Source organism: Centroberyx gerrardi, chromosome 24, assembly GCF_048128805.1.
Source record: "Centroberyx gerrardi isolate f3 chromosome 24, fCenGer3.hap1.cur.20231027, whole genome shotgun sequence".
NCBI lineage: Eukaryota > Metazoa > Chordata > Actinopteri > Beryciformes > Berycidae > Centroberyx > Centroberyx gerrardi.
The window spans coordinates 12,823,455-12,839,419 of NC_136020.1; the positions used below are offsets into that span (position 1 = coordinate 12,823,455).

The 15,965-nt window shown below is 41.2% G+C and overlaps 1 protein-coding gene across 1 annotated transcript; it reads left to right on the plus strand.

Moving 5' to 3' along the window:
• The first annotated feature begins 166 nt into the window (after positions 1 to 166).
• Positions 167 to 15,631, plus strand: ints13 (integrator complex subunit 13). Its single transcript, XM_071906063.2, has 18 exons — positions 167 to 621; positions 1,239 to 1,497; positions 1,980 to 2,054; positions 2,703 to 2,905; positions 3,984 to 4,064; positions 4,573 to 4,663; positions 5,856 to 5,984; positions 8,473 to 8,557; positions 8,959 to 9,051; positions 9,498 to 9,587; positions 9,928 to 10,106; positions 10,948 to 11,112; positions 11,443 to 11,597; positions 12,250 to 12,480; positions 12,732 to 12,862; positions 14,197 to 14,332; positions 14,935 to 15,275; positions 15,365 to 15,631. The coding sequence occupies exons 2-17, from the start codon at positions 1,246 to 1,248 to the stop codon at positions 14,969 to 14,971; spliced, it is 2,133 nt and encodes a 710-aa protein (XP_071762164.1). The 5' UTR covers positions 167 to 621; positions 1,239 to 1,245; the 3' UTR covers positions 14,972 to 15,275; positions 15,365 to 15,631.
• Positions 15,632 to 15,965: the final 334 nt, after the last annotated feature.

Below are 15,965 nucleotides of genomic sequence, written 5' to 3' on the forward strand. Positions count from 1 at the left end.
AGGGATATATCTAAGCAGGCAATATAGTAATTTCCAAGCTATATTTAATTTTATTTTTTGATTCCATTCAGATATGTAACGCTGGTGCTGGGAACTATTTAACAATCTGGCCTAACGGCTGGGGGACGAAAAAATGTGACGGACCGCTGGACACATTTCCGCCAATAACAAACCTGCTAGCTTGCAAGTCTTGTTATATACGCTATTCATTCTTGTTTAGAGATAGCTAATGATAATGTGCAAGTGAAGTGTGAATAGAAAATATTCAGTTTAGTATTAGATACAAGTCACAATCTGTATATGTTTATGTCGCTGCTGATAAAAGTGAAACAGCAAACAAATGATCCCGGCTAGCGAGCTTGTTAGCTAACAAGCTAACGCGGTAGTCTGTGACATGCTCCTTTCATAGTATCGCTTGCTAAAGTTTTGGAGGTCTCGGTGATCAACATGTTGTGAGACCGATCGGGTCTCTCGTTAGGTAGCCAGTTAGCCAACGTAATTGCCCAACTTGACCCAAAGAGAGCAGCCTCAATTTTCCGCCTGTAGCGAACAGTCAGTCCCGGGCCTGGTCCGCATAATTTCCTGAAAAGGAATTCTTCATCTGAGAAAGTTTTTCGACAGGTAAAGTCAACTAACCAACAAGCAATATTAAGAAATGTTGATTATCACATCTTGAGAATAACAGTACAGATGCTTTAATCAGATGCGTTTTACGTCACGTAACGCTAGATAATCATCATCTTATCAACTGTCATCTAGTCAACTGTGCTGTCAGAAAAGGGTAGACGGCTGATGCAGTGAGGGAAAAGCATGTCAGCTAATAATAATGTTATCTCATATCCAGTGGTTTATAAAAAGGGGGATAAACTATGACTCTCAGTCGATGATCAGGCAAACAACCATAATCAAGAATCAATTTTACGTTCAGAAATACATTGATTTGTGTTTATTTTTAAAGATTCCATCTTCATATAATGCGTGTAATTTTGATGCTGCACATTATGATTTATGCTATGAATTTATGTCATAAAAATGTATGTCAGCCAAAGAGGTGGGTAAACTCTATTCCCTAAGTAGAAACATAGGCAAACATAGGTATGTTTACACTCCACTACATCCCTGCTCATAACTGGGAAACAACAGACTCCGGGTGCATGGATTGTAGCAACTTTACCAGCAAGTGAAGCATTCAAAAATAGAACTAACCCTTGCTGCATTTTTTTCCATTGTCCTCACAGATTCCAGATGTCTTCCCACTTGCAGATCAGCAAAATGAAGATGTTCTCCGTCGCTCACAAGACGGCCTTTGTGGTGGACCACTGTCCCTACATGGCTGAGTCTAGTCGGCAGCAGGTCGAGTGTGACGTGCTGACGAAGAGCCGAGCTCAGGGTGTCATACCTTTGGCCCCTGTGTCCAAGTCCCTCTGGACCTGCGCTGTGGAGTGCTCCATGGAGTACTGCCGAATCCTCTACGATGTTTACCCAACCAACAAACTGGTTAGCTTCTCTCGTTTTCTCTTTTTTTTTACCTTGGGCTGAAATTTGCTGGGTGAAGTTGCCCCAAGATTCCATTAAAACCAGGTGGTGTGTGTGTGTGTGTGTGTGTGTGTGTGTTGGGACAGGGGGACTCGAGGGCAATTAAATGAGCAGTGTTTTTCCTTTGTCTCTGTCAAAATGGAAGTGAGCAAGACATTTTACCCCTCTGCTTCAGTACAGCTGCACGGTTACTGCAGTGGAAGACTGTAGTTTCTTGTTGTATACATCATACCTACATGTGTGTGTGTGTGAATCCGGGCATTGCTAAAAAATAAAATTAAGGTTAATGAGGGGCAGCTTCACCCTGGAGTTAGGCCTCACACTGTTCCACTCATCACATAGTCTGCTGTATGTCCTTGTGCACCAGTGACGTCCCTAATAACCACAGCCTTGCCATTGAAAGTGTGTTGGTTGACATATTCTGCCACCTCATTATTTTACAGGTCAATTACATTGTGAGTGATTCAGAGTTCCACATCTTGAATAGTTGGAGGCAGGAAGACCAGAGCACTCATGAGGTAATACGCTGCTTGTTGTTAAAACTCATTCACACAATAAAAATTGAAATTCTAATGCTAAGTTAATGTCCAGGATGGGAAATTTTTGCTCTACCTGCCACACTTGCTGGTTAATGTGGAGAAATGTCCCTCTTTGTGTTAGTAAGTGAAATGTCACATGCCAAAATGGGTGTTTGAATACAAGAGACTAAGTGATACATGAAATTGACAAATTTATCAGCCACCAGCCAAAAATGTGCAGTATTTGTGAAGCGTTAATTTTCCACCCTGTTATTGTCTTTTTTTTAAACGCATCACAGTTTTTACAGTGTTTTCAGCAGCCACCATTTACCACATATGTGTATGTGATGGTGTACCACATACACCATTTTGGAGAATTTCTTTTTATAGTTGTACTTTTTTTGGTCAGGTGTCATAACTGATCTGTGTTTCCAGTAAACAACAGTGACCACATTTTGCAGAGGAATTGGACTTGCACCATGATTATGTGGTTAATACACGGCTTCTTCTTCTCTCTCTCTCTCTCTCTCTCTCTCTCTCTCTCTCTCTCTCTCTCTCTCTCTCTCTCTCTCTCTCTCTCTCTCTCTCTCTCTCTCTCTCTCTCTCTCTCTCTCTCTCTCTCTCTCTCTCTCTCTCTCTCTGGGGTAGCTCATGTCGGCTCTGGCAGCTGTTGGGCCACCTAACCCACGCGAGGACCCCGAGTGTTGCAGCATCCTGCATGGGTTGGTTGCTGCGGTGGAGTCGTTATGCAAAATCACCGAGTTGCAGCACGAGAAGCGCACCGCCCTGATGGACACGGCTGAGAGGGTTGCCAATAGGGGCCGTATTATCTGTCTCACCAACGCTAAAAGGTAAACAGAGTAGGGAATAAAACACCAGCCATTGACCAAAAGTTCTACTAATCAATTTGGCTGGTAAAAGAATGTAAGTGGCTTGTTCATTTTGAGATTTACCTGCCACAGTTTTTTTTCTCTCACAATTTCAGGATTTTTTTGACACAAAACTCCCACATAATTTCTGATGGAGATCTTTGTTTTCCTTCATTTACCACGTTATACTGTGCTTTGTGTTGCTCTGATTACATGCGCTGTTTCCCCTACATTCATTCAGCAGCAGTTGCTCCGCTCTTCTCGAAAAACTACCTACTGTTAGAAAAATGTAAAATAAGTTCAGAATCTACCTCATAGCTCACCCAAAACAAACAAATATAGGGACATTGCATTTCATTTAGTTTATATACTGTAGTACGCAAATCAGAATCGCTTCACCAAGTCCAACAGGTGTGCAAGGAATTTGACTTGGTTGATTGGAGCTGGAACATTACAGAATTTACACACTAGATGTAGTACAAAACTCTCCCATATAGTGCAGACACAGTGCAGACTGGAAATGCAGTAGTCCAGTGTACCGAGGTCCAATCTGACTGCAACAGGTTCTGAAACAGACAAGGGGAAAAAGACTTGGAGAGGACCTAGATCCCCGGATGGAAATTTCCCTGATCCCCCTCACTGCTGAAAACATGTCTAGAGAAAACACTGAGATCCCAGGGAAGAGCAACTGGCTGTGAAGTTCATTGATCCTTGAAGCCAGTAAATTACTGGCTGTTCCCTACTCTGGTGGGTTAGGATTAGACTGTGAAACAGTACGGAGTTGTAAAGCCCCAAAGAATTGATTGAAAATTGAGCACAATTTTATACAAAATTACATGAAATCAGAAATTCCCTCTTTGTGTTTGTAAGTGAATATAAATATGTGCCTCCATAAAAATTTGTGTTGTCAGTGTTTTGTATGTTGGGTGTGTGTGCTTTATGTTATGATCTTTATTTAGCCCATCAGTTGATAATATATATGAGAAGCTCTCCGCATGCATTTTATCGCTTTTATCAAAGATTGTGCCAATGCCATATTCTTTTTGTGTGAATTCTACAGTGATACTCATGTGCGCATGTTGGAAGACTGCATCCAGGAAACCATTTTAGAGCAAAACAAGCTGGCAGCAGGCTCAGACAGGTCAGTAATAGAGGATGTGTGATGAAAATGATATATATGTGTGTTAGCATTTATCTCTGACTGACTGACTGGTTACAATGATGTTGCTTTGAATGTGCTGGTAATTGCGTTGGATACCAGGTTGATACCAGGCTAAAATAGGACGTTAATTATGGAAAAAATGTCCTAATATTAAAATCTGATACCAAGAGCCACATGTGACATGACAATTCAATTTGGGTTTCTCTCTTAGTGGAGAAAAATGTATATCTTATTTTTTGTTCAGTGACTTCAAACTAATCGTCTAATTCTATATTGTTCAGTATAATTAATGGATCTGATATGTACTCGATGTGGGCCAGTAATTTTATAAGTAAGTTTATTACTACAGTTGGTAGCTGCAGGGAAAATGTGACATCCCATGTGTCTGTTCGTTTCTGCAGGTGTGTGTGTCTGCGTCTGCATGTGCCTGTGTGAGTGTTGATATTAAAGTGGTCTCTCTGTTTCAACCTCTCATTGTGTGTTTCAGGCTGATGGCCATTCAGCAGTGTGAGCTGGTTCTAGTTCACATCTACCCGCAGGGCGAGGACACGCTGGTGTCTGACCGACCAAAGAAAGAGGTAGGTGCTAATGAAATGCTCAGGGCTTCATTTTCCAAAACCACAATCAGAATCGGAATCTGTTTAGTCACTAGGTACATGTACAGAGACATGGGGAGTGAATCAGAGGAAGGAGGGCTGGTTCAGGAGAGTGGCTGATGGGGGTGTACCAGGGTGAAAACGTGACAGTTTATCCTGGATTTAACGCGCTGCCTAACCACATCCACGTTCACCATAATAATGGTGTATACATGCATCATTATATAGGCATTAGGCATTATCTAGGCATCAGGTATTCCATAGGCACAGGAACAGAACCAGAGAATTTACCATGGTAAGATGGAGAACAGAACAGACATAATTTAAAGCATAGACGGACAGACAGTGATATACAGACGAGGTGGATATCGTAAAAGATGATATTTTACACAGTATTTGCACAATATACAACGGGGGGGAATTAACGTTGTTTTTTGTCAACATACCACAGTGGCTGGTAAATCCCTCTGTATGATTGGTTAGCTACCATAGTAGCTGGTAGACAAACTTATATATATACGCAATATACATAGTTACTATATACACAAACTGAGTTTACACAATTGATTAAGTCGTCTTAGAGTCAAGAAAATGTGTAGTGTGGTCTTCCGTAAAGAGATAATATCACATTGTAACATTGCCTAATCTACATCACTCGTTCATAAGTCAACATAAGACGTTGTCGTTCATTCATGTTCCAAATAGACATTAGTACCATACAGTGGAAGTGCAGACTCGGCTGTCATGTCTTGTCATGCCTAACAGTGGAGATGTGAAATAACCGTCAACTCTGAAGAGCCATAAAATGAAGGGCATATTGCAACACATCAAACATGAGCTCTTGATATATGCAGTGCCCATCCACACTTAAAAAGAAATGTGTGTTTTCAATTTCAAGTTCAATCAAGTTCAAGTTCAATATCTTTATTGTCCCAAAGGGAAATTGGTTATGCAGTCAGGTAAACAGAAGGGTAAAAACTAATTTGAGCAATCTGATTAGGTAAAATCACTTCAGATCATATTTTGTGCTGCCGATTCTCCTTGCTTTGATAATACATGATGCTGTGATAGCCATAGCACCATACAGTATCATAAGTACATGCATTTTACTGTGGGCAGCCGGAGGAAATGGATCTGACGTATGTTGTTCTGCATCTCTCCCTTGCTTTCTCAGATTTCCCCTCTGCTCACCAGTGAGGTTCACAGTGTTCGTGCAGGGAGGCACCTGGCCACCAAACTCAACGTCCTGGTCCAGCAGCACTTTGACCTGGCCTCCACCACCATAACCAACATCCCCATGAAGGTAAGGGGCTTCCTGCCCGCCGGCTGTCCCAGCACATGCCTTGCCGAAAAGTCAACTTGCATCAACTTTTCTGTATTTTCTTCTTCTGTTAGTATAAGAATGTTGTCATGTCCAGAATGCAGTGCGCCCCTCCCTCTTCCTTTTTACTTGATTGCTTGTTTCTTTCCTTCTTTCTTCCTTACTTACCTTTCCTCTCACTGTCCCTCGCACCTTTCTTTCTTGCTTTCTTCCCCCCTTCCCATGTGAGCCCTTCTTCACCTATCGTGACTCATAAGATTTTACGGTTTTATCTTTTTGCTCATCTCATCTGCATGTTGATGCGACTGTGAACCTGCTGCTGGTTTCATGCTGTATTTTCTGTTTTGCTAGCCCACATTAAATGTTTGCGAACAGGTTAGTACTCTATCACACACACATGCAACTGAGGGAGGGCAGAGTTGACACACCGCAGTGTACATTTTGAGTTCTGCTGTTGCAGACAGGCTCACAGTGTCCATTTATCCATTTTGATTTGACAGTCAGTCTGTACAGATTTGATGGTCAGGTTGCAATAAAGGACAGGCAACTCTAGTCTGGTGTGGACACCCAGGGAATGCAAATCTTGCCGTTTCGTGGAAAAGCGTAAAGCCTGCACAGTAGGAATTCCATGCCTATACTTTTTATTGACATTATTTAAAATTGATGACCTGATGAAGAATCACATTGAATTAAAATGTCAATAAAAGGTACATCAGAATTAGAATTACTTAAATTTGCCAATTACTACAAGTGTACAAGGAACCTGATGATATATAAGTGGAGTAGTTAGTCTGCAGGCTTTAGTCTTTTCCACAGTGACTTACCTGCACCTCAACTTGAAATGCGTAGAAGTATCAGTCAAGACTTTGGCCGGAGCCCAGCATGCATATTGTTGGTGTCTTGCAGAAACCTATCTCCAGTACAAGAAAAACTAATGCACCGATGCAAAAAAAATCTTCAGTACAAATAAATCCCTTCTATCTTTCTCATTTGCTCTTATTTTTTTTTAATTTTTTTTTCATAGCACTTCTCTCTTACATGATCATTTTAGGGTCACAAGAATATTGGAATATTGCCAGTGTACTATTGCACTGACCCATCCACTCCTATTGGTTGCTTGTAATATTGGTGATCTAAGTTGAAGCTTATTCTACTGTTCTTTGTAAGGCATTCTGGATAGGAGCATCAGCTAAATGCCTATAATGTAATGTAGAATCTAAATATAAACAAATGGGGCATTTGTGGGCATTTTTGTTATTTTACAGCTCGCATTGACTCATGTAGGCTACACACTGTTTGATGAACCTGGGACTGTGCCAAACCATCTCACTGTAAAGCCATGCATTGTAAAATGTGAAAAATACATGGGCATCAATGGAAAAATCAACCTTTTTTTCCTCAGTTCCTAATAACTTTGGAGATATATTGTTTCTGCCAGATACTGATGATATCGACGCACACAAAACAACGTGCAGGCCTAATGTGAATATGGCAGTCGACTGTTTATTTGTCCAGTCATCTGTGACCAGTGTTGCCTCTTCTTAGTTTTGTCGGTGTCTAGCAGATGTGCACACCTTAAAGCTGTCTAAACTTTCCCTTGGCCTGTGTTTCCTCATCCCTGTCAGCTCCTTCTCTTCCCATGAGAAACAGTTAGTCACTCCCCCTTTAGTGTCTTGGTGTGGTCCTTTGTGCCGTCTTAATAACTAGTTTTTAAATGTGACTGTCCTTTAAATGTTTAAATATGATTCCTCCTTTAGGTGTATTTTATACTGCTGTCTTTCCCAGTTTAGCAAGTTGTGAAGTCCATAATTCATGGTTTGGGGGTTTGTTTTAGGTCAGTGGTTCCCAAGGTTGGGTTCTTGAGGGGATTCAAGGGTTCCTCTGCAAAAATGAGGAAGAGTCAAATTTCTTAAATTCTTTCACTAGAAGTTAGCATGTTGAAAGAATGCATAAGAATGACTATTTTGATCATAGGTCTCACTTACTGCCCTGTTGTCTGTTCTCCTGCAGTGCAGTCAGTTAGGTAATTTAGTAGTAAATCATATCTAACAGCAAAAATCATCTCTGATGGGACATATTCTTACCAAATGAGGGTCTTTGGTCCAAAGTGTATCTATTTGGGGTCCTTATCCTTAAAAAGTTTGGGAACCTGTGATTTAGGTGAAGAAATGAAGGCTCAGCCAAAGCTATGTGTTTTTGTGAGTCTTTAAATGCTGTTTACAATCTACACCTACTCCTCTCAGCTGGAGAGAATAATCAGGAAAAAGAAAACTGACATAAATGAGTGACTGAGTCACCCAGGTAGCGAACATTTGCCTTTTCCTTTGTCCGTTACTTTTTACCCTTTGGAACATGAAATCAGCAGTGTTTGTGTGTATGTGTGTTTGTGAATATGTGTGTGTGTATCAAAAGTTGAATTCATACTAACCTGCATTTGTTATTATCTCCTTATTTCCCTGCGGATGTGCAGGAAGAGCAGCACGCTAACACATCAGCCAATTATGATGTTGAGCTGCTGCACCACAGAGACGCTCACCTGGAGTTCTTTAAAAGTGGTGCGTACTGACTGTCAACAATACAGTCTTCTTGACCAAAGATAAACATTAAAGCCGGGGAGTTGGTTCCAGTTCTTTTTATTAGTTAGCAGTGAATATTGTTGGAACGGTAAGAGCTCCAGACACAACAGCGTAGAGTTAAGTAATTCAAACCTGTGTGCGGTGAAATACTCCAAAATAATTGTTCTTAAATAAAAGGCTTTATGAAATAAATAAATATTCTGCCTAACCTACATTGTCATCTTTCCATCATGAGGACCGCATTGGAAATAAGTCTCCGGCTTAATTGTGACATCCTCGATTATTTTATTTATGCTTGATGTGTTTTAAAATCATCAAATAAATCAAAGGGATGAGCTGTTCACATGACTTTCACACATGACTTTCTTTCTGTTGTGTAGGAGACCTGCACATGGCTGGCAGCACCAGTCGAGACAGTGGACTCAAGGAGACGGTTACACTGAAATGGTGCACGCCTAGAACCAACAGCATAGGTGGGCACAATCAACTGAAGGAGTGAATCAATGCATTTGAAGGGTTTTAAGCCCTAAAGATCATATATCTGATTTTATTGCTTTATTCTTTATTTAAAAACACAAGCAGTTGCCTTCTCTAAAATGTTTCATTGAGTAAGTAAAGGGCTTTAGAAGGCCGATAACTGCAAAAAACTGCAAATTTACAAGGTGGTATAGGACCTTTGTTAGTTGGTTTGGGTAGAACCTTGGAATTTGATGGGAGCTGTATTTTCCCTTTTTGGAAAATATTCGGATACAGTCATGAAGTAGGCATAAGGATTGTATTGTACATATACAACCAGGCAGTAAGACAAATACACCTCAGTGTGGATGGTTTCTAAGGGGAGTAATCCAATGCAGCATTGACCCAGTTCTGATCTGGGATGCCATACTGAGGTGAATGTGTTGGTGTTTTTTCCCCTCAGAACTCCATTACTGTACAGGAGCCTATCGTATCTCCCCCACAGACGTAAACAGTCGTCCCTCGTCGTGTTTGACTAACTTTCTCCTCAACGGTAAGCTGGAATCATCTCAGCACCACTAGAAACCTTATAACTCCTTTTTGTCTGTTGTCTATCTTAATTGATCTATTTAGCCTCTTAAATATGTATTGAAGCAATGTTTCTTGTTCTGTTACTGAGATATTGTATGACGTTTTCAAAAATGACCTGCAAAAGTTAAAATCAAAAGTTGTTTGATGTCAATACCTTGCTGTGAAGTGTTAAAATATTTTTTGACTGAAACAGCACTTGTAAATTTACTAGTGTGAGCTGATGTTAATTCAGTAATCAAAGTTTTATTGATCTGTTGACTGATTGTCTTGTTGGCTGATGGCTCCACTGATTGATTGACCAGGGCGATCAGTGCTGCTGGAGCAGCCGAGGAAGTCGGGGTCAAAGGTCATCAGCCACATGCTCAGCAGCCACGGCGGTGAGATCTTCCTGCACGTGCTCAATAGCACCCGCTCCACCTTGGAGGACCCGCCCTCCATCAGCGAGGGCTGTGGGGGTCGAGTGACAGACTACCGCATCACCGTAAGTTCACCTCACACCGGCCGTGTTGGGATTTTCAATTATTCTGTTTTTGCGTTGTATCATATCATCATATCCAAATCAGAATCGCATGCATGTACCATTTAGTGGATTGTTTTATCTGAAGCGTCTTACACTACCATGATTGCTGATGTTTTCAGTTTTGGCGGCCCTGATGGGACTTGATCCCTTAATGCTGGCAGTGTTAGTGCCATGCTTTGCACATTGAGCTATAACAGGGCCAATCACTTTAATCAGCAATCAACAATTTGGTGATACTGGTACAGAGAGCTTGTATACACCTTATCCAGTTATTTGTCATCTGTGTTAGTTCCATTTTCATTGTAAAATTCAAAATATTCTATATCCACACATGGATATTTATGACTGGGATATGAAGATGCGTATAAAATGCTTAACTCAAATCAGACCTTAATTGGGACAGGAGCTTGTCTGGAGTATTGTAAACCGGATATGACATTTTTTGTGCGCTACCAACTCGAAACAGAATTGTTGAGTATCGTAAAAAATAACCTGGCCAGTGGTGTAGATGGAAACACCATAGAATTAGTTAATCGAAAGGACGCTTTCTGGTGTGTCATGGTAATCTCTTTTAGTACTCATAAGGTGGCTGCCATGTAATTTACAGTTGGCAGTAATGGAAATAAATATTGTTTCATGTGTGGCCGGTGCATAAGAAGCAAATAATTGGAAATGTTCAACTAAATAGTAACTCATAGTAACTCAACCTCTTTAGTCTTTAGTGTACCACTCAAATTAAACATCAAGAGTGTTTTAATGCATTCAAGTGGCATAAAGACACTCAGTTTGTTATCTTCCTCAGGACTTTGGTGAATTTATGAGGGAGAACCGGCTGACCCCTGTTTCAGAGTCTTCCTCCGACCCCTCTGGGAAGCTACCAGCTGAGAGGGCCAAAGCTCAGCTCGAACGCCACACTCGTTACTGGCCAATGATCATCTCCCAGACCACCATCTTCAACATGCAGGCGGTAAGCAACATGCAGGAAGGGGACATTTTTTATGTTGCGGGGTTTTTGCTACACAAAACTCCTATTCATTTCTGGAAGATTCCTATCTTCCTCTTTTTATTTGTTCTGCGCTGATAGCATCTGTCAACATGACAGAAAAGCTGCCTAATGTTTTTTTTATTTTGTGAATCTGTATTGCGCCTTGAAAGACTCTTTTAACTCTACAGGGGGGTCAGAGCTCTTCTGGTTGAAAGACTCCACTCTCTCATCTTGCTACGCCGCCCTTTTGCCCCACATCATCATACTGCAGCTCACCACCTGTGTCTGTGCTGTTCCTGTCTGCTCCACTAGGTGGTTCCTCTGGCTAACCTGATAGTGAAGGAGACTCTGACTGAGGAGGACGTGCTGACCTGCCAAAAGACAGTTTACAACCTGGTAGACATGGAGAGGAAGAACGACCCTCTCCCCATTTCCACCGTGGGCTCCAGAGGCAAGGGCCCCAAGAGGTATTACACCTGTGTGTGTGTGTGTGTGTGTGTGTGTGTGTGTGTGTGTGTGTGCGTGTGCCTGCGTGACTGCGCTGTGCAGCTTGCATGCCTGCTCTTGTGTGAATTTGTATGTGTGCATGTATTTGTTAATGCAATACATTGTGTCACTTTCTACAAAAAACTGCTTTGTTACCTGGTATTGGAGTTATCATTGAGTAGTGAGCCAGTGCATTAAAACAAGTGTGATTAACTTGGAACTTAAACAATAAAACATCTAAACTGTATCTCATGATTCAATATATAATTTATTGCTGTTGTTAGTGTAAGAGTAAAACCACAACACTGTGTCTATAAACTACTATTGAGGGCTTTCAGGGGCCATAACTCACCCTCTGGCGGCCATATTGGAGGCCTCAGCTCATGGGAAGCAATGGCAGTGAACAGCTGATTGCCTTTCTCAATGTACGATTTGACCTTCTCCACAGAATTGAATATAGATGATTTCTCTGCTTTTTTTGACTGGGAACTGATCATTTCACCACAGACGTATCTGATTTTGTGTTTAAATGATGGCAACTTGTTAGCTTGCAAATCCTAGTATTTGTGTCTTGTCAAAAGCAACAGCAGTACATACAGCAGGATCATGTTCTTACATTGCTGTTGTCCCCAGGGACGAACAGTACCGCATCATGTGGAACGAGCTGGAGACGCTAGTGAAAACTCACGCCGGAGCCACCGACAGACACCAGCGGGTTCTGGACTGCATCGTCGCCTGCCGCAGCAAACCCCCCGAAGAGGAAGACAGGAAGAAGCGAGGGAGGAAGAGGGAGGATAAGGAGGACAGGACGGAGAAAAACGGCAGCAAGGACGCAGACGACAAAAGCTGGCAGGACTCCGAGAGGTAAGTAGGGGGGTGCGAGTCTGTGCATGTGTACACATAAGTGGAAATAATAAAAAAATACGGTTGGTCATAGTTGTAGGCAAAATTGTTAGTGTTGACATGTTCCCTCTTCTTCCTTGGCATCAAACATGATTAGTACACTGTAAAAACAATCTTCTCCTGTGTCTTTTGAATAGTAGGGATTTAAACTGTTTTTTGATCGGATTTTCTGTTCTCTCAAACTTTGCTTCCTTGTTGTTTTGAATCTGAAGGCTAAAGGGGATGCTGGATAAAGAAGATCAGGAGGCGGAGGTGATAAAGGATTCTCCGGACTCCCCAGAGCCGCCCAACAAGAAGCCCCGCCTGTCCACAGAGGAGGTTCAGCCTCCAGAGAGAGCAAAAGGTACAAACCCTCATCATAGGAATTTAACATTTTTAATCCCAAAAGCCTCAGAGGTTGGTGGATTTTATGTCATCAGTTTATGTCATCCTGATATCCTAGAAAACACCCCCAAAGTGTCTGGTAGATAAAGGCCCTGACACACCAGGCCGACGGTCGGCCAACGTCGGGCCGTCGGTAAGCGTCGGTGTCCCTAGTTTTTGCGGTGTGTCCCGCACCGTCGGCACTAGTCGGACCCTGTCGGCGGCTTTTCGGCCGATTGAGCATGTTGAATTGGCGTCGGAGCCCGTCGGTGAGAGAGATCACTCTGATTGGTAGTTCGTGTTTTGCCTCTGGATGATTGGACTGATAAATTCCTTCAACATGTGGAACTGAACAGGAAAGAGCCGAGCGGAGGTTTCATTTATCTCCAGCTCTCGACACAGGTTCGGGAAAGCCCCTTGAGCCTGTCGCTGGAGTATTCATGATTTCACCCATTTAGTGCGGTTTCTCCTTATTTTTCGCCTCCGCCTCTTCCTTTCTTCTTCCACAACCAAAAGACCAAGGGCTGACAACGGCAGTGCCATTTGCAACTTCTTATCAGACATATGGTTATTTCCCCTCACGCAGGCGCAGAACGTACGTGCTAGTTGGCCGTCGGCTGTAGTCTTTGCGGTGTGTTCAAGTGGAACTTTTTGGACCAGACGCAGGCGACGTGAGGCGACGCAACAGTCGGCCTTCGTTGCTGCTGGTTCTTTGACGTCGGTTTGGTGTGTCAGGGCCTTTAGACTAGTATGCTCATGGCTGGTAAATAGTAATTTACCACCCTACTCTTTATTTCTTTACCTAGCACTTCTCTATTGTTGATATTAAATATTATAGGACACAGGAATATTCATGACATCTATAGTCTAGGTGTTGTGGCCTTGACCTCTCCTTTTGACAGCAGTCCTTTCTATTGGTTGTTTGTACTGTTTGAGATTAAGGGATTTAAGAGTTAAGAGCACTGGGTAAAAGCCTAAAATGTGAAACACGATTAGAAATAATATACAGCACTTTTTTAAAAAAGTTACAAAGTACTGTAAAGAAACACAGCAGTCATTAACAGAGTATTAGCTAAAGGCCAGACTTACACTGTTGGCTCAATTAAAGCCCACTTGTTTTCTTATTTTGCAAGCAATGTTTCCGTGTTGTTGAGGCTGTGCTGTCACCTTTTGAGGTCGATCACTGATCTAAAAGATCTAGAAGCACTGATAATGTCTGGATATGAGTTATGGGAAAATGTCACTCGGTGACATCTGTCAGGCCCTACTCAGTATGTGTTTTATGCCTGGGATTGTCTTCTTGTGCCGCTGCAGGTCCAGTCTCACTCCTCACCTTGTGGACCAATCGGATCACTGCAGCCAACTCCAGGAAGCACCAAGAGTTTGCTGGGAGAATCAACTCTGTCAATGACAAGGCTGAGCTGTACCAGCACCTTAAAGATGAGAATGGGTGTGTTGCCTAAAGTTAAAATTATATATGCACAGTAGCTTTACCCTCACCTCAGAATGTAGTGCATGTTAAATATGAAGGGTTAGATATAGTTAGACAAATGCTAACTCATTCCAGATTGAATTTTACTTTCATATAAGCAGTCATTGTAAGAATACGTTTTTTTTTTTTGCTGCTGTGAAACGCTGCTGTCAATTAAAATATTTTAGCCTACATTAAAGAAATGCCATATAGCACAATTTAGAGGGGAATCCAAATAGGAAAATCTGTCTTTGGTTTCTATTTAGTTAATATGAAATATCACTGTCGTTAATTTGGGGGTTTAACATTCCGCTTCCGTTAAATGTGTCCAATTTGTTTACCATAGATTTTTTTTGGGGGGGGCGAAAGTGAGTGCAACTGTAAATTGTCCATGATCCATGTTGTTATTTTTGAACAAATTGCTCTCCGTGTCTGATTGTGCAAATGTGCAAATGTATGCACACACACACACAATTTGTTTTTAGTCCATTCACTTCCTGAATAAGATCATAACTAAAACTGCATGTCTCTTGCATCAAACACATGACGTTAATGTTTTTTTTTACTTTTACCATTCACAGGATGGATGTTCATGAAAACGGCAAGGCCTCCAGATGATGTCACCATTGCGCTGCTTTTTCCAAGGAGACAGTGGACCACAGTGTATGTCGGACCTGGGTGTCACTCACACTGTCCCAAACAAGGACATGGAAATAAAATAGAGACAGTCAACTCCAACATGGATTTTATAGATTTTTTTACCCAAGATTTTGTAGATATGCCGCTCACATATTGTGTAAAGCAATAAAAGTTGTCAATGGAGAACTTTTTTGTTTGCATTTGCGCTTGTATTCAGTTTTTATATTGGTTATCAGTGACTTGTTATATTAAAGGGGAGGTTCAGGATTATCAAAAGCATGATGTATTGAGTCAAAAGTTTTCAAACCAGTTTTACAATCGCATGCAAGCCATTCCATGTACTTTCATAGTAATGGTAAGAATAAGGAATAGAAGAACTTTTATGCGTTTTTCTCAGACAAAAACGTTTGAGCTTTTTCAAAATTCACAGAATGCTTTATTATTGATCTTCTAAAAATGCCTCCCCGTAACCATTTTCATTGACTGTAAAAATCACATTTGAATGACGCTTCAGTAATCTAAGCATGAAGTAATGAAGTCAAAGTATCTATGGCAAATTTCCATGTATCACAGGAGCAGAAACCCTATGATTAATCAGTTACAATTTCATGTTATTCCATAAGCGTGTGTGGGGAAAAGCATTAGTATTCACAATACTTGTAATACCTCATATTTCCTTTTTTACTTATCCAAATTCAATAACAAACAGGCAGATTGGAAAACAATTGAAGTAATTAAAAACAATGTTTTACTTTTGCATAAAATTAAGAAATTCCCTTGTTGGGGCCTGAAAACATTTTGCAAATTAATCTTAATGCAAATTAGAATGAAAGGGGAACACATGGTGCACATGTAGGTTTAATACTTTGATGTAAGTTTTGGCCTGGAATTTAAATATTTCCTAATCATTTGATTATTTAAGTCATCTGAATTACCGTAATAATAATAATGATGGATTGGAGTTTCTATTAGT

Bases quoted from the DNA above. Each gene is read 5' to 3' on its own strand.
- ints13 (XM_071906063.2), top strand. From the start codon at position 1,246: ATGTCTTCCCACTTGCAGATCAGCAAAATGAAGATGTTCTCCGTCGCT. The intron at 1,498-1,979 runs GTTAGCTTCTCT...ATTATTTTACAG, and splicing joins TTTACCCAACCAACAAACTG to GTCAATTACATTGTGAGTGA. The intron at 12,481-12,731 runs GTAAGTAGGGGG...TTGAATCTGAAG, and splicing joins AGCTGGCAGGACTCCGAGAG to GCTAAAGGGGATGCTGGATA.